The 23,387-nt window shown below is 45.5% G+C and overlaps 1 protein-coding gene across 2 annotated transcripts in view; it reads left to right on the top strand.

Annotated features, from left to right (window-relative positions):
* The window catches only part of FHOD1 (formin homology 2 domain containing 1), a 302,110-nt gene that overhangs the window by 216,808 nt on the left and 61,915 nt on the right, over positions 1 to 23,387 (top strand). For both annotated transcript variants that reach the window (XM_029608780.1, XM_029608781.1), the window contains exon 14: positions 2,554 to 2,709. In XM_029608780.1, coding sequence (XP_029464640.1) covers positions 2,554 to 2,709 — 156 coding nt within the window. The remainder of the gene's footprint in view (positions 1 to 2,553; positions 2,710 to 23,387) is intronic.

The raw sequence follows: 23,387 nt of genomic DNA, 5'->3' as shown, positions 1-23,387 counted from the left end.
AGGCAATTGGAAATGGTTGGACTCCCCGGCCCTCAGATTTCTCCATCTGACCTTGTAGCTCTCTTGGCCCAATCTGTATTTTAAAAAATGCTCTTTACGGTGATTTGGGGGAGGAGAATTTTATTTTAAAATTAATGGGAAGCAAAATCCTAGATATTTTTGTCATATTAAATGTAGTAAAGTAGAAAAGTGTTCAAATTGCAGTTCAGAATCTAATAGCGGCTTCTTAGAGCTCAGCTGTTCCCCAAACATCCAACCATTGATTCCGCTTCCCGAATTAACGGGTTTTTAAAATGTAGAATCTTGAACATAGGCAGCATGTTAGAGAAACAAGGTGTAGGGTGTCAGATGCACTAATTATTCTTCCCATAAACACAAAACAGGAGAAAATCCTTTGCTTTCCTGGTCCTTACAGCAACAAAAATGTACTTCTCTGCTGCATGGAGCATTGTCAGCTTTAGAAAGATATTTCATGGCACATAATTACTCCCTCATGGGATCTTTCTGTAGGGTTTCAAAGTGCAAGCCGTAATTCTTTCCATGGTTTATTTTACCACCAAGAAGATTACATGTTTTCATGTCTCGGTTTCTCCAGCAAAGTTATTGACAGGTCTAGCAGTGACTCGGAAAGCCTTTGAAAGGTTTGGGCATACGGGAAAAGACTTTTGAGGCAGGGCTGAGTAGATAAAGGTGGATGAGAGGCGAGAGGACAGAGCACAGGGTACTTGAAAAAGATGTGATGAGAAATAAGTTCTGAGGTTTATGGACAGAAATAAAGGTTAACAAAATCAAAATAAATATGTAAGGTGATACTTTTTATTGGACTAGAAATACAGTTTGGGAAGTCATATTCAGTATAAGCTGGGTAGGGGACAAGTTATCTGAATGAAGTTAGCTGGATTACTTGTCCCGTGTATTCAGCTGGATAAGCATCCTGCTCTAAGTTATCCAATTACGTGTAGCTGGATAACTTAAAAGCCTTAATGGCTAGGTACGGATGTAGCCGTTTAGTTTATCTGGCCTTGTGTGGCCGGATTGCTTGCCTCTTATCTGGATATCTTCAAGAAGAATTAAAGGGGTCTGTGGCTCGATTTTCCTCCCTTATTGAGCCTTGCACCCCTGCCCCCACCCCACTCATATAAGAACATAAGAAAATGCCATACTGGGTCAGACCAAGGGTCCATCAAGCCCAGCATCCTGTTTCCAACAGAGGCCAATCCAGGCCATAAGAACCTGGCAAGTACCCAAAAACTAAGGGGGTCATTTTCAAAGGAGTTACGCATGTAAATGTGACATACTATCATAGCAATTTTCAAAAGCTATTTACTCGAGTAAAGTGCACTTACTTGAGTAAATCCTATGGACAATTCAATGGCATATATTGTAGCAATTTTGAAAAGCCCACTTACTTGAGTAAAGTGTATTTACTCGAGCAAAAACCAGTTTTGCTCGAGTAAATGCTTTTTAAAATCTACCCCTAAGTCTATCCCATGTTACCGTTGCTAATGGCAGTGGCTATTCTCTAAGTGAACTTAATAGCAGGTAATGGACTTCTCCTCCAAGAACTTATCCAATCCTTTTTTAAACACAGCTACACTAACGGCACTAACCACATCCCCTGGCAACAAATTCCAGAGTTTAATTGTGCGTTGAGTGAAAAAGAATTTTCTCCGATTAGTTTTAAATGTGCCCCATGCTAACTTCATGGAGTGCCCCCTAGTCTTTCTATTATCCAAAATCCTAGATATTTTTTTGTCATAACTACCGAAAATGTCCCCGGATCCGCTGTGGGCCTTTCTCTCCCCCCTGCCTCTACAAGCCCTTTCTTTGGTCTGTAATGTATTGCAGCCACCAGGTTCCCCCCTCCCCCCCCAATCTAAATCAGCTTCTCTGCTGCAAGACCCCCAGCGCAGTTTTTATCATAAGCTGCACCAGAAGTGTAAACTATACACAGTTTACCCTCCCACTGCTAGAAGGGTTACTTGGTTTAAAATTGGCTAAGTTAGCCTGATAACGTAACACGTCTCCCACACGCCCCCAGAATTACCTCTCTTTTATCCAGCTAGATTTATTCAGATAATGACTTGACTTAAGCTGAAATCTAGCTGGATACGGACTGGTTAACCCTCACCATGAATAACTTTTAAGTTATCCATCTAAACAGCTTTGAATACTGACCTCTTCTCGGCTCTCTTTCCAGAGCTAATACTGTCCTCTTCAGGTCAGAATTCAAATGAGTAAAAGATGGCATTACCAGGAAATATAAAGCAGTGCGGTTGCACTAAGTGAAGAGTAAAAGGCATTCCAGTGACAGCGGTGAGGGGAGGTTTGATGGGGGATCAGAAGGTGGCAGGCTGCCTAATTTTATGGCTTGTAATTGCTTTGTTATTTGTTAACCTTTATTTCTGTGCATTCAACATGGCAGCCAAAACTACTTTTATCTGAGCTTCATGGAGACAGGGTTATGCCTTTTTTTGCTCTGTGGAATATGCTTTGCTTTTTGTATTGAATGGGATCTGATTTTGTTTTGTGTTTGTTTTTTCTGTCCCGCAGAAAGTTGCTGAAGGTAAAAAGCAAATAATAACGGTTTTGGATTCAAAGAGGAGCAATGCAATAAACATAGGTCTGACTGTGCTTCCGACAGCGAGCAGCATCAAGACCGCGGTTCTGAACTTTGATGAATATACAATTAATAAGGAAGGGATTGAGGTAAGAGGAACAGTACTTATGAAATAATGAATGGAGTGAATTTTCCACCCATGAATGCAAATCCAGTGCGCAAAGAAATATATTGCAAGGTGACGGCTTAACCCGTTGACTGCTGGGGTAACTGTGAATCTGTGAGACATCAAAGTGTTGTATCATTCACAGCTAATATAACATTTCAGTGAGAGAACCAAATTATACATGATTCCTTTCAGTGCAATCATTTGATTTAGATGGTAGTTGGTGAGTATTTGTTCGGCGGTCACATTATTTTACTCCAGACCACTCCCCAACGGTAAAAATGAAATATTTTTCTAGCATCTATAAATTTGCTAGGTGAGTACTTTGCTTTTAGGAAGAACAGCCAGTCACCACCTAGAGCTTCACTTAGAATCCCTCTGCTGTTCTAAAACAGTTGCCATGTGACTCGTGGTTTCAGGCTTCAGAGGGCAAATATCTTTGGGCTGTTCAGATTTTGCCAACTAGTAACTGTCGTAAAGAGGGATATTTAGGAGGGGTTTGTAGAAGTTAAAAAAAAGATATTTATGCCTGAAAGAAAGAGGTTACGGCGCACACAGGAGGAAGAGCTACCATAGACACTACATTAATGCTCACAAAGGATTTATTCACCTGCATGGTTACAAAACTTGTATTTATTTTCTGGACTCCTGAATTCGGAATATTTTTGCTGCTGCCCGGGGCTGGCATACCTCGGGAACAAGGTTCCTAATAGCAGAGCTTCTTGCTATGTTGTAACTGTTTGGTACTGCAGGGCCAGTAGGTCCCTGTGAGACTGCAGGGCCCCCTGCACAGATCAAATCGTGAGGCAGCTGGAGTGGTGCCAGGTGATCTGAATGCAGTCAGGAGTCCCCCACGCAGGTTAGCAGAAACATTGCTTGGATAGGTCCCTTGCTACAGCCACACAGCTTCCTTTATCAGCTGTGAGAGCAATATGTCCCTTATTTTCTTTTTCTCTAAAGGCAAAATTGGCAAACCTAGCTTAAACAAACTGAGGTTTTATTGTATTATCTCCACAACAAAATAGGGAGCAGAATACTGCACTTCAAGCATACAGTAGCATAAATCAGGAAATGCAGTAAGTTTTCAATGAGTCCCGATGACAACTTCAAAGTTGAGGCAATTTTAAATTTTTATTGGCGGCAACTCCATTGCTTCAAAAAGACACAATGCTTAAATAAGATCCCCCAACACGGACCCATTTTTCGCCAAACGCGGCTGCATCGGGAGGGACATAATTTACAGCGGCGAGCCAGTGCGCGCAAGTTGGCGTAACTTTTGAAATAAAGGTAGGGGAGACGATTTAGTTAGGGCTGGGGGGTGGGTTAGATAGGGAAAGGGAGGGGAAGGTGGGGGGGGTGAAAAAAAGTTCCCTCCGAGGCCGCTCCAATTTCAGAGCAGCCTTGGAGGGAACAGGGAAAGCCATCGGGGCTCCCCTTGGGCTCGGCGTGCACAAGTGTGCACCCCCTTGTGCGTGCCGAGCCCGGATTTTATAACATGCGCATGGCAGCACAAGCATGTTATAAAATCGGGCGTAGATTTGTTCGCGCCAGATTGCGTGAACAAATCTACGCCCGTGCATACAATTTAAGATCTGGCCCTTAGTGAATAGGGGGAAAGGACAGTAGGAGTGAAGATAGAGTTTGGGCTTTTTTGGAAAGAGGTATGTTCTTTCAGAAGGGAGTCCCCCTGCTGGAAGGAGTCAGGATGGGGTGCTGCTCTGTCCTACTGGTTACTAAAGTGTGGGGGGGGGGTGGCCCTAGAGTAAAAAAGAGAGGTTTTGGAGAAGAGAGTTTTGGTATTTTGGAGGTGTTTGAACTTTGCCAACTAAGGTCCCTGGAGTTCTGATTTACCATCGGAGAGAATGCGACTTGGCCTTTTTGCAAGGAGCTCACGTTCAGTCGCTCGAGAATGTGGGTGTGATAGTTATCCCTATCTCACAGGGATATTGGCTCAGAGAACATCATTTTGCTAACAGTCATTGTGGACTTTTGTATTAAAATTTGGAAGATTCATGGACATTGCTTTTATTTTTGAAATGGACTTAAGGTTTTTTTTTGGTTGCAGTAAAAGTTTATTTTGATTACCATTCAAGATATCCTGCCTGTTCTTCTAAAAGAAAACATCTGCAAGTTGAACCAACTGACTGTGGGTATCAGTGGTGAGTGAAAGGACCACCTCTGGGCATCTAGGGAGGTGTATTCTCCTCCTTGCTTGCCGAGTGTTCCTCCAGCCTGCAGGTGGTGCTGTGAGCTGCTTGAACTGTCTGCCTAGTCTTCCCTCCTGGTGGCTTTCTTTTTTCCTGGATAGGTTTCTACTTATACTGAGGCAGTATCAGCAGTCAGTTGCCAGAGCTTAGTCCGATTCTCTGACTCTGGTTCCTGTATCCAGAAGACTGCATTATAGTCAACTTCTTCCTTCAGCACTCCTATTGGTTCTCCTGCCTTTCTGGTTTCTCCTGCTCCTTACTTTGTTCCAGGCCTCTCATTCCCTGTTTTTGCCAGGGTCTGACCCCGCTTTTCATGCCTTGCTGGCTATTAGCATTGGAAGACTCAACCCAAAGGAAAGGTGACTGGCCTAGGCGGAAGTCTCTCTATCTGTGGTGGGCTGAATTTGACTCCCTTGGTATTTGGTTGCTCTTTCCTGGGGCAGTTCATCAGATAACTGTCACACTGCCGGAATGGACCCCAGCACCCTGGTGGCTTGTGGAATAGGGTTATCAACTGGCTCCGGATTTTCAGGACAGGTTGATCCAGTCCTGATTTTAACCCATTGCATGCAGGGACTTGTAGTTCTGATTTATTTATGCATGTCTTCAGAAAAGCAAGGCTACAAGTTCCTGCATGCAATGGGATAAAACCAGGACCAGGTCAACCTGTCCTGCAAATCTGGTGCTAGTTGGCAACCCTACTGTGGAGAACTGTGTGGAGAGAGAGAAAGTGGAGAGAATCAGACATCCAGGTAGATAAGTGACCCCGGGGAAACTGTGTGCCTCCGCATTCTGGGAGGTCCCCGAAGAAAGAGTTACACAGGTTTGAGCCACGCCATTACTCTGTCTTGCTGCCACAGTTTTTGGGATGTTATGAGTAGTCATAGACAAATTATAGAGGTAGAGAAACCAGTGCTGAATTTTTTTATCTGAAGTGTTTAATTTGTTCTGTCCAAATATCAACCAGGTCTTCTCCTTTACAGTTCTTCACCAATTTAATACCAAACTTGATTGGCCTTTGTGAGTTATTTGTTAAACTCACGATTATCCAAATGTTGATATTGATTCAGGCAAAGTTTGGTTGTCTGTATGAATGCATTTGGTTTTTTGTGCATTGCTGCTGAGTTTGCATACGGCATTCCAAACTGTTATTGTCTGGCGAGCTTTCCAGTTTTTCTCTATAATGGTTAAGGTCAGGCTTTTTCCTAGGCCAATAGTCTCCTCCACAAAAGGATCCAGTTCAAACTTTTATATATATATTGCTGCTGCAGTTCTACAACTTCTGATGTAGACCCATTTGTTCTGCAGCTTCAAAATATGTTTTTCCTTGCAGATATTCCCACAATATGTGTGAACTGGTTGTAGTTTTTGGCCTGACAATGGTTTCTATGTAATTTAACTACACGTGTGCAGAAAGTCTAATGTACAACTTTCCTGTCAGCAACAAGTTACATGTTATATGTGTAATTTTTCTATACACATGCATGGGAAGGGCAAAAAAAAAACTTTGGAAATTTTGTGTATTACATGGAGAGCACCCTTTTAATCTTGTTAACATTGAAATGGCAGCAGAAAGGAACAGTTCTTAGAATTACTTGGAGAATTTAACTGAATGCAGATGGGCCAATGTTCAGCACATAGGATCGAGTCCCAGATGATTTTATTACAGGATTGTGCCAGGATAATGATGAAAAAAAACACACAATCAGCTTTCTATCCTTGTTTCCATCTGTAGCTAGTCCTGCCTTTTAATTAAGTTCCAGTGCCCTGCTTTATTATCATTTACCAGGGTTCCTGTCTATAATTCTGTTCCACTATTCCTACGGAGTTGTCTTGCTCCAGGATTCATACCTTGCAACCTAACTCGCTCTCCTTCACTAACTAGTCCTGAGCGTCACTCTTTTAGGTGCGCACCTTCCTCTCCGGGGTGGCCCTGGATTACCAAACCAAGATATCAATGACAGTTTGGACAAGCCCCAAACCAGAGGGTGAGGTTAAGAAGGAGCAGTCCTAAAAACTCCAGAAGCATCTATGCTGTTTCTGGAAAAGATGAAACATTTAAGGAAGATTTACTGTGGATTCTTTCCTAGTGTCATAAGAACATAAGAACATGCCATGCTGGGTCAGACCAAGGTTCCATCAAGCCCAGCATCCTGTTTCCAACAGTGGCCAATCCAGGCTTACAAGTACCTGGCAAGTACCAAAACACTATGTAGATCCCATGCTACTGATGCCAGTAATAGCAGTGGCTATTCCCTAAGACAACTTGATTAATAGCAATGAATGGACTTCTCCTCCAAGAACTTATCCAAACCTTTTTTAAACTCAGTTACACTAACTGCACTAATCACATCCTCTGGCCACACATTTCAGAACTTAATTGTGCATTGAGTGAAATAATTTTCTCCAATTAGTTTTAAATGTACTATTTACTAACTTCATGGAGTGCCCCCTAGTCTTTCTATTATCGGAAAGAGTAAATAACCAATTTACATTTACCCGTTCTAGACCTCTCATGATTTTAAAGACCTCTATCATATCCCCTAGGGGTGTGCATTCATTTCCAACATATTGGTAATCCGCAACGTATATGGCCATATTTGTTGTATTCGTGGGGAAGCGAAACTTATTGCGATTCCCCACGAATAAAACGAATCTTCGCCGAATTATTCGGCCGTCTAAAGGAGCGAATTTAAACAAATCCCCCACCCTCCTGACCCTCCCAAGACTTACCAAAACTCCTTGGTGGTCCAGCAGAGGGTCCGGGAGCCATCTCCTGCACTCACGCCCTCGGCTGCTGGTATTCAAAATGGCGCCGATAGCCTTTGACCTTACTATGTCACAAGGGGCTACTGGTGCCATTGGTTGGCTCCGTCACATGGTAGGAGCAATGGATGAGCCCCACAAGACTTGCCAAAAGTCCCTGGTGGTCCAGCGGAGGTCCGGGAGCAACCTCCTGCACTCGGGCCGTCGGCTGCCAGTATTCAAAATGGTGCCGATAGCCTTTGACCTTACTATGTCGCAGGGGCTACTGGTGCCATTGGTCAGCCCCTGTCACATGGTAGGAGCACAAGATGGCGCCAGTAGTAAGGTCAAAGGCTATCGGCGCCATTTTGAATACCGGCAGCCGAGGGTGTGAGTGCAGGGGATGGCTCCCGGACCCCCCGCTGGACCACCAGGGAGTTTTGGTAAGTCTTGGGGGGGGGGGGGCAGGAGGGTGGGGGGTTGTAGTTAATTCAATTTTAGCCAGAAAATGAATAACAATTAACGCATGAACGTATCGGGGGCCACCCTTGCCGAATGCAACGTATCTGCCCCCAGACGAATATGAATACCGAATGCAACGTATGGCGTCCCTCTGCACATCCCTAATATTTATAAATAATAATTAATAATAACTTGTAAAGCATTGTGCTATGTTATTGTTTTCTGTAAACCGAGGTGATGTAGACCTTTACGTACCGCGGTATATAAAAATCTCCAAATAAATAAATAAATAATATCCCCCCTCAACAGTCTCTTCTTCAAGCTGAACAGTCCTAACCTCTTTAGTCTTTCCTCATAGGGGAGCTGTTCCATCCTCTTTATCATTTTGGTTGTCCTTCTCTGTACCTTCTCCATCGCAACTATATCTTTTTTTGAGATGCGGTGACTAGAATTGCACACAGTACTCAAGGTGCGGTCTCACCATGGAGTGATACAGAGGCATGACTTTTTCTGTTTTATTCACCATTCCCTTCCTAATAATTCCTAACATTGTTTGCTTTTTTGACTGCTGCAGCACACTGAGCCAACGATTACAATGTATTATCTACTATAATGCCTAGATCTTTTTCCTGGATGGTAGCTCTTAATATAGAACCTAACATCGTGTAACTTCAGCATAGATTATTTTTCCCTATATGCAACACCTTGCACTTATCCACATTAAATGTCATCTGCCATTTGGATGCCCAATCTTCCAGTCTCGCAAGGTCCTCCTGCAATTTATCACAATCCTCTTGTGATTTAACTGCTCTGAATAATTTTGTATCATCTGCAAATTTGATAACCTCACTCATCGTATTCCTTTCCAGATCACTTATAAATATATTGAAAAGCACCGGTCCAAGTACAGATCCCTGAAGTACTCCACTGTTTAACCTTTTCCACTGAGAAAATTGACCATTTAATCCTACTCTCTGTTTCCTGTCTTTTAACCAGTTTGTAATCCACGAAAGGACGCCGCCTCCTATCCCAAGACTTTTTAGTTTTCTTAGAAGCCTCTCATGAGGGACTTTGTCAAATGCCTTCTGAAAATCTAAATACACTGGGGTAGATTTTAAAATTTTGCGCGAGCGTGTACTTTTGTTTGCGCACCAGGCGCGAACAAAAGTACGCTGGATTTTATAAGATACGCGCGTAGCCACGCGTATCTTATAAAATCCGGGGTCTGCGTGTGCAAGGGGGTGCACATTTGTGCAACCTGTGCGCGCCGAGCCCAGCGCGCGCTGCCTGTTCCCTCCGCCCTCCCCCCACCTTCCCCTACCTAACCCACCCCCCCCGGCCTTATCTAAAACCCCCCCTTACCTATGTTTCATGATTTACGCCTGCTAAAAGCAGACGTAAATCTGCACGCGCTGGCCGGCTGCCCCGCTCCGTGTTCCGGTCCCGGGGGCTGGTCTGGAGGCCGCGGCCACGCCCCCGGGCCAAAACCACGCCCACGTCGCCGCCCCCAAAACGCCACATCATTCTGCCATGCCCCCGACACGCCCCCTCCTGCCCCATTTACGAAGCCCCGGGACTTACGCGTGTCCCGGGGCTCTGCGTGCGCCGGTGGCCTATGCAAAATAGGTGCGCTGGCGGGCGTAAATCCGGCCGGATTTACACGCGTAGGGCATTTAAAATCCGCCCCACTACATTTACCGGCTCCCCTTTATCCACATGTTTATTAACTCCTTCAAAAAAGTGAAGTAGATTTGTGAGGCAAGGCTTACCTTGGGTAAATCCATGTTGACTGTATTCCATTAAACCATGTCTTTCTATATGCTCTGTGATTTTGATCTTTAGAATAGTTTCCACTATTTTTCCCAGCACTGAAGTCAGGCTCACTGGTCTATAATTTCCTGGAGCCCTTTTTAAATATTGGGTTTACATTGGCCACCCTCCAGTGTTCATGATTCTATGCAAGAATAAGATCTGTTCAGAAGTAACTGCTGGATTAGGCCCTTAGGTTACGATCCTCACATATGAGGAACACATGGCCATAATCGTGCATGACTCCATGCTGGTGATTGGATTTACAGCATGGGCTTTGGGCACAGCAATAGGTTTCTGTGACTTTGCTCCCAGTTGTGCCCCACTACAAGTTCCAAGACTCCGCTCCAGGCTGCGCCCTGCCACATCTTCCAAGACTCCGCTCCAGGCTGCGCCCTGCCACGTCTTCCAAGACTCCGCTCCAGGCTGCGCCCTGCTACATCTTCCAAGACTCCGCTCCAGGCTGCGCCTTGCCACAGCTTCCAAGACTCCGCTCCAGGCTGCGCCCTGCCACATCTTCCAAGACTCCGCTCCAGGCTGCGCCCTGCCATGTCTTCCAAGACTCCGCTCCAGGCTGCGCCCTGCCACAGCTTCCAAGACTCCGCTCCAGGCTGCGCCCTGCCACGTCTTCCAAGACTCCGCTCCAGGCTGCGCCCTGCCACGTCTTCCAAGACTCCGCTCCAGGCTGCGCCCGCCACAGGCTGCGTCCCACCTCAGGTTCCAAAACTCTGCTTCAGGCTGCACCACACACCGCAAGTTCTGCTAAAGGCTGTACTATGCTTCAGGTTCCAAGACTCCGCTCCAGGCTGCGCCTGCCTCAGGTTTCAAGACTCCATTTCAGGCTGCTCATGCCACAAGTAAAATGGATCTGCTCCAGGCTGCACCTCATTGCAGGTTCCAAGACTTTGTTCCATGCTGAGGCAATGGCAGGTTCCAAGACTCCGCTCCAGGCCACTCCCTCAGCACTGCCACTCCAGCTCCCAGCAAGTCCAGAGCCAGCTATTTAAGCTGAGCCTGCTCCTGCCATGACTGTTCCATGCCGAGCCTGCTCCTGCCGTGGCTCTGTTCCATGCCGAGCCTGCTCCTGCCGTGGCTCTGTTCCATGCCGAGCCTGCTCCTGCCGTGGCTCTGTTCCATGCTGAGCCTGCTCCTGCCGTGGCTCTGTTCCATGCCGAGCCTGCTCCTGCTGTGGCTCCTTTCTATGCTGAGCCTGTGCCTGCCATGGCTCCTCTCCACCCTGTGACAACAAATTCAGAATTCCCATGCTAGGCTGTCCTAGCATCTCCAGTCCTTGTCTATGTACTGGTGAAGTCAACGCCAGCTGTCTACATCTCTAGTGCCTGCTTTGCACCAGTGAACACCATGTCAGCTGTCTCTTTAGTTCCAGTTCCTGTCTGTGCACCAGTGAAATCAGTGCCAGCTGTATCTCCAGCTCTAGTGCTTGACTTCACACCGTTGAATTCTCTTGCCAGCTATTTTTTCAGTTTCCATTCCTTCTCCATATACGGGAGAAGGGAGCGCCAGCTGTTGCCACAGCGCCAGTACCTGCTCATATGCTGGTCAACTCCGTGTCAACCACTTCTTTAGTTCCAATTCGTGTACTCGCACTGGTAAAGTCTGAGCCAGCTGCCTCTACAGTTCCAGTGCCTGCTTTTGCACCAGTGGATCCACATTAGCCGCAGATGTAGTTCCAGTTCTGCGTCCATGAATACAGCTCTGGCTATCTCTATAGTTTTTCTTCAGTTCCTGCTTCCATGAATCTAGTAGACCCCAGCCTGGCAAAATCGGGACCCATGTCCATTCAGTACTATATCTCCCATCCAGCCTGTGATGCTGACCTTGTTCCAGAGCTCCTATCCTGTAATCTTGTCCAATATTCCTGCTTGGTAATTATGCTTCAATGTAACTGTCTATAAGTTTGTTCCTATCTTTTAATCAAGTTCCAGTATCCTGCTTTATCATTTTCTTCCAGGTACGCACCTTCCCCCCTCCAAGGATTGCTGAGCCCAGATGTATATGTGACAGGGATCTTGCTGAGGGGTAGGAAGAGAGAACCGAGGGGAAGTGGGTCTGAGCCTGGGAGGGGTGCAAAGAACCTGAGCTGAGGATGGGGGAGCAAGAATGTGGCATGGGATTGTGCCTGGTAGGCAGAGGGGAAAGATATGGGAAGAGGGGAGTAGCAAGAAAACTGGGAAATTGATCCGAGCTGAAGATGAAATCAAGCATGGGAAATGGGTTCAAGCCATAAGAAGTAGAGAGCTGGGGAAAGCGAGAGCAATCTAGGGAGGCCAGGCCATATGATGGGAAGATTCTGCACAAAAAGTTTAAAAAATTAAGCATTTTTTGAGTAATAACTCAAAAAATATATTGCATTATAAATTATTACTAAATGACTATATTGTTCCATAAACTCTGCAGAAGTTTGCAGAATCTAAAAATATTGTGTGCAGAATTTGTAATCTCTTTGCAAAGGATTTTTTTGCACGCAGTTCCTCCAGGAGTGAATGTAATATCTTTGAGCAGAAATGTTAGGCAATTAAGGATTCAGATCTTTTCTGGCCAACGGGGGTGGGGGAGGGGTGAGACAGTTTCTGGTGTGACCGGGGGGGAGGAAGTGAAGGCTGGGGGGTATCGATGGCAAATTTTTAAATGAAACCGGGTGACGGTGGCAGTAGTGGCGGCGGGAGGTGGGTGGGGCAAAGGGATGGTGCTTATTTTCGAGCTGTGCTGGGCCCAACAGGACCGTTTGTTTGGGGAAGGGGAGGGGCGGGAAGGCTCACATTCGAGTCATGGATGCTTAGAAATTTTTCTTTTTTGGGTGACCCTGACAGCTAATTAACCGGATATCTTCAAAGATATCCGATTAAGTAGAGCGTTATCCGGCCACACAAGTCTGGATAACTTTAGACCTGCTCAGAAGGTAACCTAGCTGGATATCTCAGCTCCTCCCTAGAACACCCCTGAAAAGCCCCTTTTTTATACAGCTAAATTGTAGCCGGATAAGTAGTTATCTGCTATAATTTAGCTGGAAAAGAGGCTGCATGTGCCATATAAGCCATTTAGATGGCTAACTTGTGAGTTATCTGGCTAAATGACTTTTGAATATTGAACTCCTAATTTTTAAGGAGAAGATAGAGTGCAGATATGGAAAAAGGTGTTTTTTATTTGATCATGATGAAGGTTTGCAATGCACTTTAACTATCTAACGCGTACACGTTCTTTTTTTGACAGGCATGAAGTTTTTATATGGGTGTGTTCATGTCGCATTTTTCACCAGTGTTTCCGATGGAGCAGGTTGTGCTAGTTTTGGAGATATTCAAATTAAGGCCAAGCGGTGACTGAAATGAGGGCAAGCGTTTTTGGCTCCTTGACATTAGTTTGAGCATGCTCTTGGCATGACATCAGTGCAATGTGTGTCCTGTGGCCTTTTCAAGATGTTGCTGATGTTGGTAAAGTAACATTACATGACCCAATAGGTATAGTGAGCCTCATGAATATTGTAGTGAAGGTGATTGTTAGGAAACATGGAGGTGTTGCTGGTAAGAGCCCTGATCAGGTCTAAGGACGTTTCCTATTAGAAGCAAACAGAGCCCCAAATGATGACATAGAAGAGAATTTCACTGGGCGGCTCTCATTAGCTGGTGATCGGGCAGCTGACAGATAAGGAGCTCGTTCTTACGGGACTGTGACATTTTATATAGTTTTCATTTCTTTGATCTTAGCATCAGTCGGTGCCCTTTGACATTCTTTTTCACCGCGGTTGTCAGGTCTTTCTCCTCTCTTCTGCATTCCAGTCATACCAGACGCCACAGGCTCTTCGGAGAAGCATGCTGAGCATGTCTCATTGCACAATTTTGCCGTATGTGCTGCTCGTCCTGCTTCTGATTGGCCGTAGGTCACTGATAATGCAGTGGCTCTTATTGATACCAGGTGCTAGAGGAGCTGAGGGTCAGATTCAGAAATAAAAATGAAACCTATCCAGGCAACAGTGGGGACCGGCACGGCACCAAAACCTAAGACACGTCCCTGGTGCTCTACTTTCCGTGTGTTCACTTAACACCATTTTGTCATTTTCCTTCCCATCCTTCTATTTTAATCATTCTGTATATTACTTTGGTAACACACGTAAAATTGCCATGCATCTGAAACAGCCTGAATCACTGGAGACCATAGACATATATAGTATTGGTGACTCTAGTGCCCTGAAATGTTGCAGCGAATGTGAATCTTTCAAATGCAGCCCCAAGCAAAGAAAAAAAAAACAGAACTAATCTGATAGCTCTGTGCTGTTTAATCCCAGTCTAACTGCACTATTTCCTCACAGGACCTAATGAAGAGAGGATAACTGTCCTAAGCTAATCATATTAAGTTAGTCCAATAAAAGATATAATTTTCAACTGGTTTGTTGATCCTTAATTCTGCTCTTACAAAATGAAATATTTATATGGAATAACTTTTTTTTTTTTTTTTTATAAAGTTGAAAAAAACAGAAATTAATTAAATGGGGAAAGGAAGAATTGCAACTGAAAGCTAGAAATGAAGAATTGTAAAAAGTGTAAATTTCAGATCAGAAATCTTTAAAGAAAAATTATCAAGTGTGGTAGAGTTAGTGGGGGAGTAATAACAGCGACAAAAGGAAGAGAATAAAAATGATCAAGTATCAAATCAAATTCCTGATGAAATAACCTGCAACTGTAATGAATAGAGCATCCAGGCACCCAACCTGCCAAGGTATTTCCGGTGGCTCAGCTCAAGCGCCTTCCCTGCACTGTCTTACTACTTAATTCCATCCCGCTTCTGTTTATTGGTTTTTAGACCCTGCCTGTCTTGACACAAGACGTTCTAAGTGGTTCACAAGATTAAACGATTAACATCATGATAAAGGGAAAACAAGACATACAGTGTACACGTACACTAGACGTATGCAGCAGTGTTGAAGACCTCTACCTCCCACAAGTATTTTCAAAATTTGCAAGCCAGCATATCCCGACTGCGCTGATCCTTGATGGCGACACAGAGCTTTACTGGGGCCAAACGAAGGAGACCGGATGTGAGTGTGAGGCGTTGCCCTCCCTCCCTCCCAGCAGCTGTGGAGAAAACAGGACATGAGCAAATGTGACCATCACCTTTACCCCCTCCCATGGAATAGAGAGGACACGAGTGGGGGGAGCCTTCCCCTTGCAAGGCAACACCACTAATAACAATGTTGCCTTGCTACTATTTTGGCACCTGGCCAAAAAAACATTTCTGACCCCTAGGTTAAATGATATCTAAATACTGTAAGTCTTAATTACTTGTAATTATGTCAGACAGGTGCTCTGTACTATTCTTTAGAAAGTCAAAGACCAGAATGACTAACAGCACAAAGGTATTTCACTTACACTAGCTTGATTTTTAATCACATTGTATTTTCAGATTATGCAAATGGCACAGCTGACGGCCAGGCTGGTTGGGATCTGTTGACTTTCATAGAAACATAGAATATAATGGCAGATAAAAGCTGCAAAGCCCAAAGTTTGGGGGGGGGGGTTACATTCAGAGGGCAGGGGAGGAGAGAGAGCATGGGAGTGTGACAGGGAGCATACATGCATATGTGTGTGTGTTCATGGGAGTGCATATGTGTTTTTGAGCACGTGCAAGGGAGCGTGTGTGTAGATGTCAGTGGGTGCAAGGGAGTGTGTGTGTTAGCATGTGTGTGTGAAGGAAGAGAAATTTTGTGCACTCCCTCACCCCCACTAATCCAGAACAATCTCAGGGTTACTGGAAAGTATAGTAAGTGGGGAATTTTTAAATTCTTGCTGTTATTAATTATTGGGTGTTAACTGATATGCCTGTTTTAAAATATTTTATTGGTTTTTGGGAAATTTTTTAAAGTTTTATGAGTTTAATTATTGGATGTTCAGCTGTTTTGTAATTTTTTTTTTTTTTTATTTGTTTGGCTTTACAATTGCTAATTTATATTTCTTGATTTAATTGTTTGTTTTATAAGGAATGGCAATGTTTCTCTTTTTCCTTTGTTGCATTGTATACAGGATCTAGCTTGTTGCAGTTTCCAGTTCAGTTTTTGTCTGCACATTTCTATTTATGCTTTATGGTCTCTTTATTCTATATTTGGTGAGGGTCAATCTGTGTGTACTGCATGTGTGTCAGAGGTGAGATATTCTGCTAGCAAGTACTTTCTGTGTAGGGATGTATAGCAGTTTAGCTTGTTCTGGTTTCCAAATTGGTGTTTTAGGGCCTGGTGTAATATTTGTAATGTCGCTTTTTCATAGGTAGAGTTGTCTGTTTGAATGCTGGCTGTTATTGCTGTTTTGGTATTGGGGTTTTACATGCTGTTAGTGATACTTTTACCTCATAAGACAGTACTTTGGTATTTTTAATCTAAAAACTACTATAAATGCGTAATGTATATGCATAGTAGTAAGGAGGGGGAGGGGCTGGGGTAAAGGCTGTAAGCTTTACCTATCATGCCTTGAATCCAGCCCTGGTTGGACTGGATCCATGTGGGAAAGCAGGATTTTGGAGCTGTTCTACTTTGGGACCTCTCCAGTCTGGGCTAGGGCTTCATTTTTCTTTTTTAAGCCCTGGAGGATTAGCATAGATTAGTCTGGTCTCCCTTCCCCTTCTTTAGAGTAGGTAGGCAGTGCAGAACCTGGGGAACCATAAAAGCAGCAGACTCTGCAACACTCAGCCAATGGGAATGCACTGGAATGGGGGAGGGGCAGGTACAGGGAAGTGGAGTCAAGCTGCAGTCACAAATAGGGATGGAGTGACTGGAGGAAGTGCCTGTGCCCTGTTGGGAGCCTTCTGTTGCCTGGAATTTCCTCCTGAAAGGGTCAGCTGGCTGTGAAATCACTGAGTCTCCTAGAGTGGGGGTGCTAAGAAGGGGTGGGGAGAGGGAGAGGGAGAGGGCTGCTGCAGGCTGGGGAAGGGCAAGCAGGAAGCAAAACGTTTTAGATAATGATGTGGCAGTGCTGGAGTAGAGACACTCACTGTGTGAGCACATGAGCAGCAGCACAATGACGAAATGTGTGTGTCAGAGAAAGTGTGTGTGGATGTCTTTCTCCCTGACACAGAAAGACACCCATATACACACACTTTCTCTATGACACCGAGAACGAGTGTGTGTGTGTGTGTGTGAGTGTGAGCGAGCGTCTTTGTGTCAGAGAGAGAGAGACACCTACACACCCACACCCTCTCTTGGACACAAAATGGGTGTCTGAAAGAGTGTGTGTGGGTATTTGTGTCTGAGAGACTGTGTGTGTCTGATACTGGCTGGCAGTGTTGTTGTCACATTATTTGGCAACTGGTTCAAGAGCTGATTGGGTGGCAGGAAACTTTAATACCAGACCAGGAATCCAAGATATAATTATGAGAGATATAACCAGACTTGCGGGTGGATGGCAACCAATTGCATGGATGGAAGAGGGCATGCAGCTTCGTTTGCCCTCCTCTGGTCTAGGGGGTGTTCTACTACTTAGTTATTTAGGAAAAATGTGACATTTATGTTGGAGATTTTTTGGTTCAATTCTTCCAGGCTCCAGGTCACATGTACCTATGAAGGTTCAGTTTTGCATGTTTTTGGGAGCTTTCGAAACACACGCTGCAAGGAAAATGCACAAGGGAGTGGGCTGGTTTTGAAAAACAATCCTCCAGGCTGCTATTTTCCTGTAATCCGCTCCTGGGAAAAGAGATGATATAACAGGGTCAAAGACAAACCAGCAGAAGAGAAGCTAGGAGAAAAGAGGAAAGTCCCCAGTGCAAAAGTAAGAGCTTTGGGAGAGCGAAGGACCAAACTGCAAACCTATTTCACACCCTGAGGTCTAGAAAGCCAGAAGAAGGGGGAGGGGAAGGTACAGTGCAGGATCGCTGCACTAGTTCCTTCCCCTGAGGAAGGAAAGAGGATACTAGAGCTGGGGGGAGAAGGAAATCTCAGATCTGGAGCCAAATGACAGGCTCATTGAGTCTGGAGGGCCAGAGTCAACTCTGGGCCAAGAAGAACATTGAATGGCTGAGCCACAAGTCAAGGGTGAGAACTCTGAGGACCAATGGGAGGAGTCCAAGAATTACTTTTCACATCTTTTTGATTTTCAGAAGGCATTTGACAAAGTCCCTCATGAGAGACTCCTCAGGAAATTTCGAAGCTCTGGGGTAGGAGTCAGTGTTCTGCTATGGACTGATAACTGGTTAAAAGGCCAGAAACAGAGGATAGGAATGAATGGTTAGTTTTCCAAATGGAGACAGGTCGTTAGTGGAGTAGTGGGACCTGTGCTGTTTAACAAATATTCATAAATGATCTGGAAAAGAGAATGAGTGAGGTGATCACATTTACAGATGACACAAAATTGTTCAAAGTTGTTAAAACAGCAGCCGATTGCGAGGAACTGCAGAAGGACCTTGTGAGACTGGGAGTCTGGGCAACTGAATGGCAGATGAAATTTAATGTGGAAAAATGCAAAGTGATGCAAAGAGGGAAAAATAATCCCAACTACAGGCACACGATGCTGGGTTTTGGATTGGGAGTCACCCCCCAGGAAAAGGACCTTGGAGTCCTTGTGGACAGTACTTTTATTGAAATCATCTGCTCAGTGCACGACGGTGGTCAAAAAGGCAAATAGGATGTTGGGAATGATCTGAGAGAGAATGGAGAATGAAACGGGAAATATCATCACAGTGCCTCTGAACTGAGCCATTGTACGCCCACACCTTGAGTACTGAGGTCACCCCCCACCTCAAGAAAACCAACAAAACTAGAAATAGTTCAGGGGAGGGCGATAAAAAAGAATGATAAAGGGGATGGAACTGCTCCTCTGTGATGAGAGACCATGCAAACCAGATCTCTTCAGCTTGGAAAAGAGGCGCCGAGAAGGGGACATGATAAAAGTTTTTATAAAATCACGATGGGGTGGAATGGATAAATAATACTAAAACAAGGGGGCACTCCATGAAACTCACAACCACAGATTCAAAACGGATCGTACAAAATTGCCAGAGTGCGTGATCAAGGTGATTTGCATAGCGGGGTTTAAAAGAGGTTTGGGCAAGCTCCCGAGGAAAAGCCCATAACACAGTATTAGCCAGGCAGACCAAGGAAAGCCACTGCTATCCCTGAGCGCGAGTAACGCACATTAGATCTGCTTTATGGGATCTGCCGAGTACTTGTGACCTGGATAAGCTACTGTCAGGGGTAAGGATGCTGGGCGGGATGGACCTTGGTCTGACCCAGCGTGGCGATTCTTATGTAATTTTCAAAGCAATCTAGTCACATTTCCCTTTTATTTTAATCAGTCCGTGTATTATTTTGGCAATTGACATACCAATAAAGGAATCTGAATCTGAAACATAAAAAAAAAAAGATTACTGTGCCTTCATTGCCCTGACTAAAGGTTGCCCCTCTCTGCGCGGGCTTCCTTAGTATTGTGTCCTTTTAGCCTTACCCCGGGGGGGAGACTGGGCGTGTGTTTTATATTTCTAAATGTGCACTTGCTATTTTTACCCTGGGTTGCCCGTGGTTACAAAGTATACACATGCTTTTAACATACATACTCCGGGCTGAAGAGAAACTATGAAAATCAGCAGGAGGTATGTGAGTTGAAAGCGTTCTCATGCTTTGCAACTATGTGGGTTATGTGAAACTTTCTCCCAGGGAGGCTGTCCGCATGCTGGAGAAGGGAAAAGTAGTTTAAAAAAAAAAAAAGGCATTTTTATGTGCTGAACGATAATCCAAGCAGAGGCTGTTTTCCTTTCAAAAAAGAGGCGATTGAGGGGATTTTAATTCCACGAGGCAGGGGGTCTTTTATCTCCTTGAGCTTTAAGCAAAACAGGAGGCCCTGCTCCCAGGCTAAAGGTTAAATAGATTTCTGTACTTTCAAAGGCAGGGATTCTTCAATCCACGAGAGGTGCAGTACAGACTGTCACGATTGCAGCACTAAATAACTTAGAAAACAGGACAAGAATGTGGAAGAAAAACGAGAGGTCTGATGCCTTTACACTCTGCATCCAGGGCCTTCAGATGAGCACCATTTATGGGGTTAGATAGGATTTGTTTTTTTAGGAGACTTGGATACGGATGTTCACCTTTCTTTTAGGTTATCACAGAGAAGTAGTTACAGGGCAGTCAGAAGTGACTTAAAGTAAGACTTTCAACCAAACAATGGCTTTCATGCACAAAAAATGCAGAATTTGGAAAACTTCTGGCAAGAAACATATTTGTCAACTTTGGGTAAATCATGCGTATAAAACAAAAAGCAGCTTAGCCTTCTTGCTTATCGATCAGCCCTGGTTATGTGGGGTTTCAGGCCGGCCAAGTAGCTGCGTTTTCTCAGAATATGGTTTTACCCCTATTACATGGGTGGGCTTGAAAGTCTGATTTTCCTACAAGTCAGAGCAGACTGTGCGGCGTACACAAAAATTTCCAAAGGCATTCCTTACATTGAACCCCCCCTCCCCCACACCCTCAGTTGATGCCCTTGGCTTTCACCCCGCCAGTCCTGCTCTCCTCCTCCAGCTGATTCCTCCTCAGCTTCCCTTCCAAGGACTCCCCGTCCCCCGGCTCCAACATTGATCCAGCAGTGCACGGGGGGGGGGGGGGGGAGCTGGATTCTCCTCCCCCGCTGCCTGAGGAACACCTTACGCCCCACGGTGAAAAAGAGGAGCAAAAGTAAATAAATTGGAGAGAAGAAATAATTTTACTGAAATAAATTATGCAAAACCATGTAGGAGGTCTTTACAATAATAGCACAAATCTTTCATTGAGTAAAAAGCAAATAAGAACCGGTTCGGTATAATAAATGTTAAAATCGTGGTCCCGGCATGACCATGGTTTGCGTGAATGCCTGCTTCATGGGAATATTTAAAATCTAAAAATGGCTGAAAGGACAACCTTGTGGTGGATTGTTCTTGCCTAAATAATTACAAAAACAAAAACACTCTTCCTCAATCCCAGAACTTCCTTCCCGCAATTTTCTCTCTCTCCTCTTCCCCTACCCCAGATTTCTACTGTTTACCATCACCCATCCTCCCGATTCACAGTCCTTCTCCCTCTCCTTCCCTCATCTCCCGTCCTCCCCATCCATGGTCCTCTCTTCTTCACCTTCCCTCATCTCCCATCCTCCCCATCCATGGTCCCTCTCTTCTTCGCCTTCCCTCATCTCCCATCCTCCCCATCCATGGTCCTCTCTCCTTCGCCTTCCCTCATCTCCCATCCTCCCCATCCATGGTCCTCTCTCCTTCCCCTTCCCTCATCTCCCATCCTCCCCATCCATGGTCCTCGCTCCTTCCCCTTCCCTCATCTCCCATCCTCCCCATCCATGGTCCTCGCTCCTTCCCCTTCCCTCATCTCCCATCCTCCCCATCCATGGTCCTCGCTCCTTCCCCTTCCCTCATCTCCCATCCTCCCCATCCATGGTCCTCGCTCCTTCCGTCTTCCCTCATCTCCCATCCTCCCCATCCATGGTCCTCGCTCCTTCCGTCCTTCCCTCATCTCCCATCCTCCCCATCCATGGTCCTCTCTCCTTCCCCTTCCCTCATCTCCCATCCTCCCCATCCATGGTCCTCTCTCCCTCTCCTTCCCTCATCTCCCATCCTCCCCATCCATGGTCCTCGCTCCTTCCGTCTTCCCTCATCTCCCATCCTCCCCATCCATGGTCCTCTCTCCTTCCGTCTTCCCTCATCTCCCATCCTCCCCATCCATGGTCCTCTCTCCTTCCCCTTCCCTCATCTCCCATCCTCCCCATCCATGGTCCTCTCTCCTTCCCCTTCCCTCATCTCCCATCCTCCTCATCCATGGTCCTCTCTCCTTCCCCTTCCCTCATCTCCCATCCTCCCCATCCATGGTCCTCGCTCCTTCCCCTTCCCTCATCTCCCATCCTCCCCATCCATGGTCCTCGCTCCTTCCGTCTTCCCTCATCTCCCATCCTCCCCATCCATGGTCCTCTCTCCTTCCCCTTCCCTCATCTCCCATCCTCCCCATCCATGGTCCTCTCTCCTTCCCCTTCCCTCATCTCCCATCCTCCTCATCCATGGTCCTTTGTCCTTCCCCTTCCCTCATCTCCCATCCTCCCCATCCATGGTCCTCTCTCCTTCCCCTTCCCTCATCTCCCATCCTCCTCATCCATGGTCCTTTGTCCTTCCCCTTCCCTCATCTCCCATCCTCCCCATCCATGGTCCTCGCTCCTTCCCCTTCCCTCATCTCCCATCCTCCCCATCCATGGTCCTCGCTCCTTCCCCTTCCCTCATCTCCCCATCCATGGTCCTCTCTCCTTCCCCTTCCCTCATCTCCCATCCTCCCCATCCATGGTCCTCTCTCCTTCCCCTTCCCTCATCTCCCATCCTCCCCATCCATGGTCCTCTCTCCTTCCCCTTCCCTCATCTCCCATCCTCCTCATCCATGGTCCTTTGTCCTTCCCCTTCCCCTTCCCTCATCTCCCATCCTCTTCATCCATGACCTTCTCTCCCTCCCCTTCCCTCATCTTTCATTCTTCGTGGTTTCCTCTCCACACTGGTGTACCACATGGCTCAACTCTTTCTGCTGCCCTTTTCAACATCTATCTCATCCCCATCTGCCAACTACTCTCTACCTTTGGAGTTTCTTATTGCATGAATGCTGACAACAGTCAGTTCTATTTCCCTAGTTGGCATTCCTGGTAATCCACTCTCCAGTTAATTATCTAATGCCTATCTTCTGTAAAGTCCTGGTTACTCCACAACAAACTCTCCTTAAACCTCTCTAAAACTGAAATCATGATATTTGGTAGCCCTCCATTTGACATCTCTTGTTCCATATCTATCAACAATACACCTATCAAGATTTCCTCTACTGCCCGCCACCTCAGTGTTTTCCTTGATTCTAAGCTTGACATGCGAGTTCACGTCAAATCAGTAGTCAAATCTTCCTTTTATAAACTATTTCTCCTCAAACACATTAAGCCTCTCTTTAAACCTTCAGCTTTTTGAACCATACTGCAATCCCTGATCCTTACTGGCCTCCACTACTACTTCTATATTTTGGCCTACTGCTATCCTCTACCAAATCTCTTTAACTATCCCAAAATACCGTGGCACGCCTTCTAACCAGCACCAAACTACATGATCACATCTCCCCTGTCCTATTAAATCTACATTGGTTACCAGTTTCCTGGATAATTCAATACAAGATCCTAACTATTCTGCACAATCTCATTCACAACAACTGCAGTCCATGGCTATCTGCCATTCTTCATCTTTACACTCCCTCATGAACCCTCTGCTCCCAAAACCAACTCCTCCTTCAAGTCCCTTCCCCTAAAGCCGTGAGACTTGACCCAACAAAAGAGCAGGCCTTTTCCATCGCGGGCCCCTTCTTATAGGATTCTTTACCCAATTCCATCAGAATGCAAGATGACAAACAAGACTTTTAGAAAGCCCTAAAGCACCAGCTATTTAAAGAGGCTCTCAAAGA

The sequence above is a fragment of the Rhinatrema bivittatum genome, chromosome 7, assembly GCF_901001135.1.
Source record: "Rhinatrema bivittatum chromosome 7, aRhiBiv1.1, whole genome shotgun sequence".
NCBI lineage: Eukaryota > Metazoa > Chordata > Amphibia > Gymnophiona > Rhinatrematidae > Rhinatrema > Rhinatrema bivittatum.
Note: the sequence above shows the minus strand (reverse complement) of the source record. Positions and strands in the feature narration are given on the sequence as shown.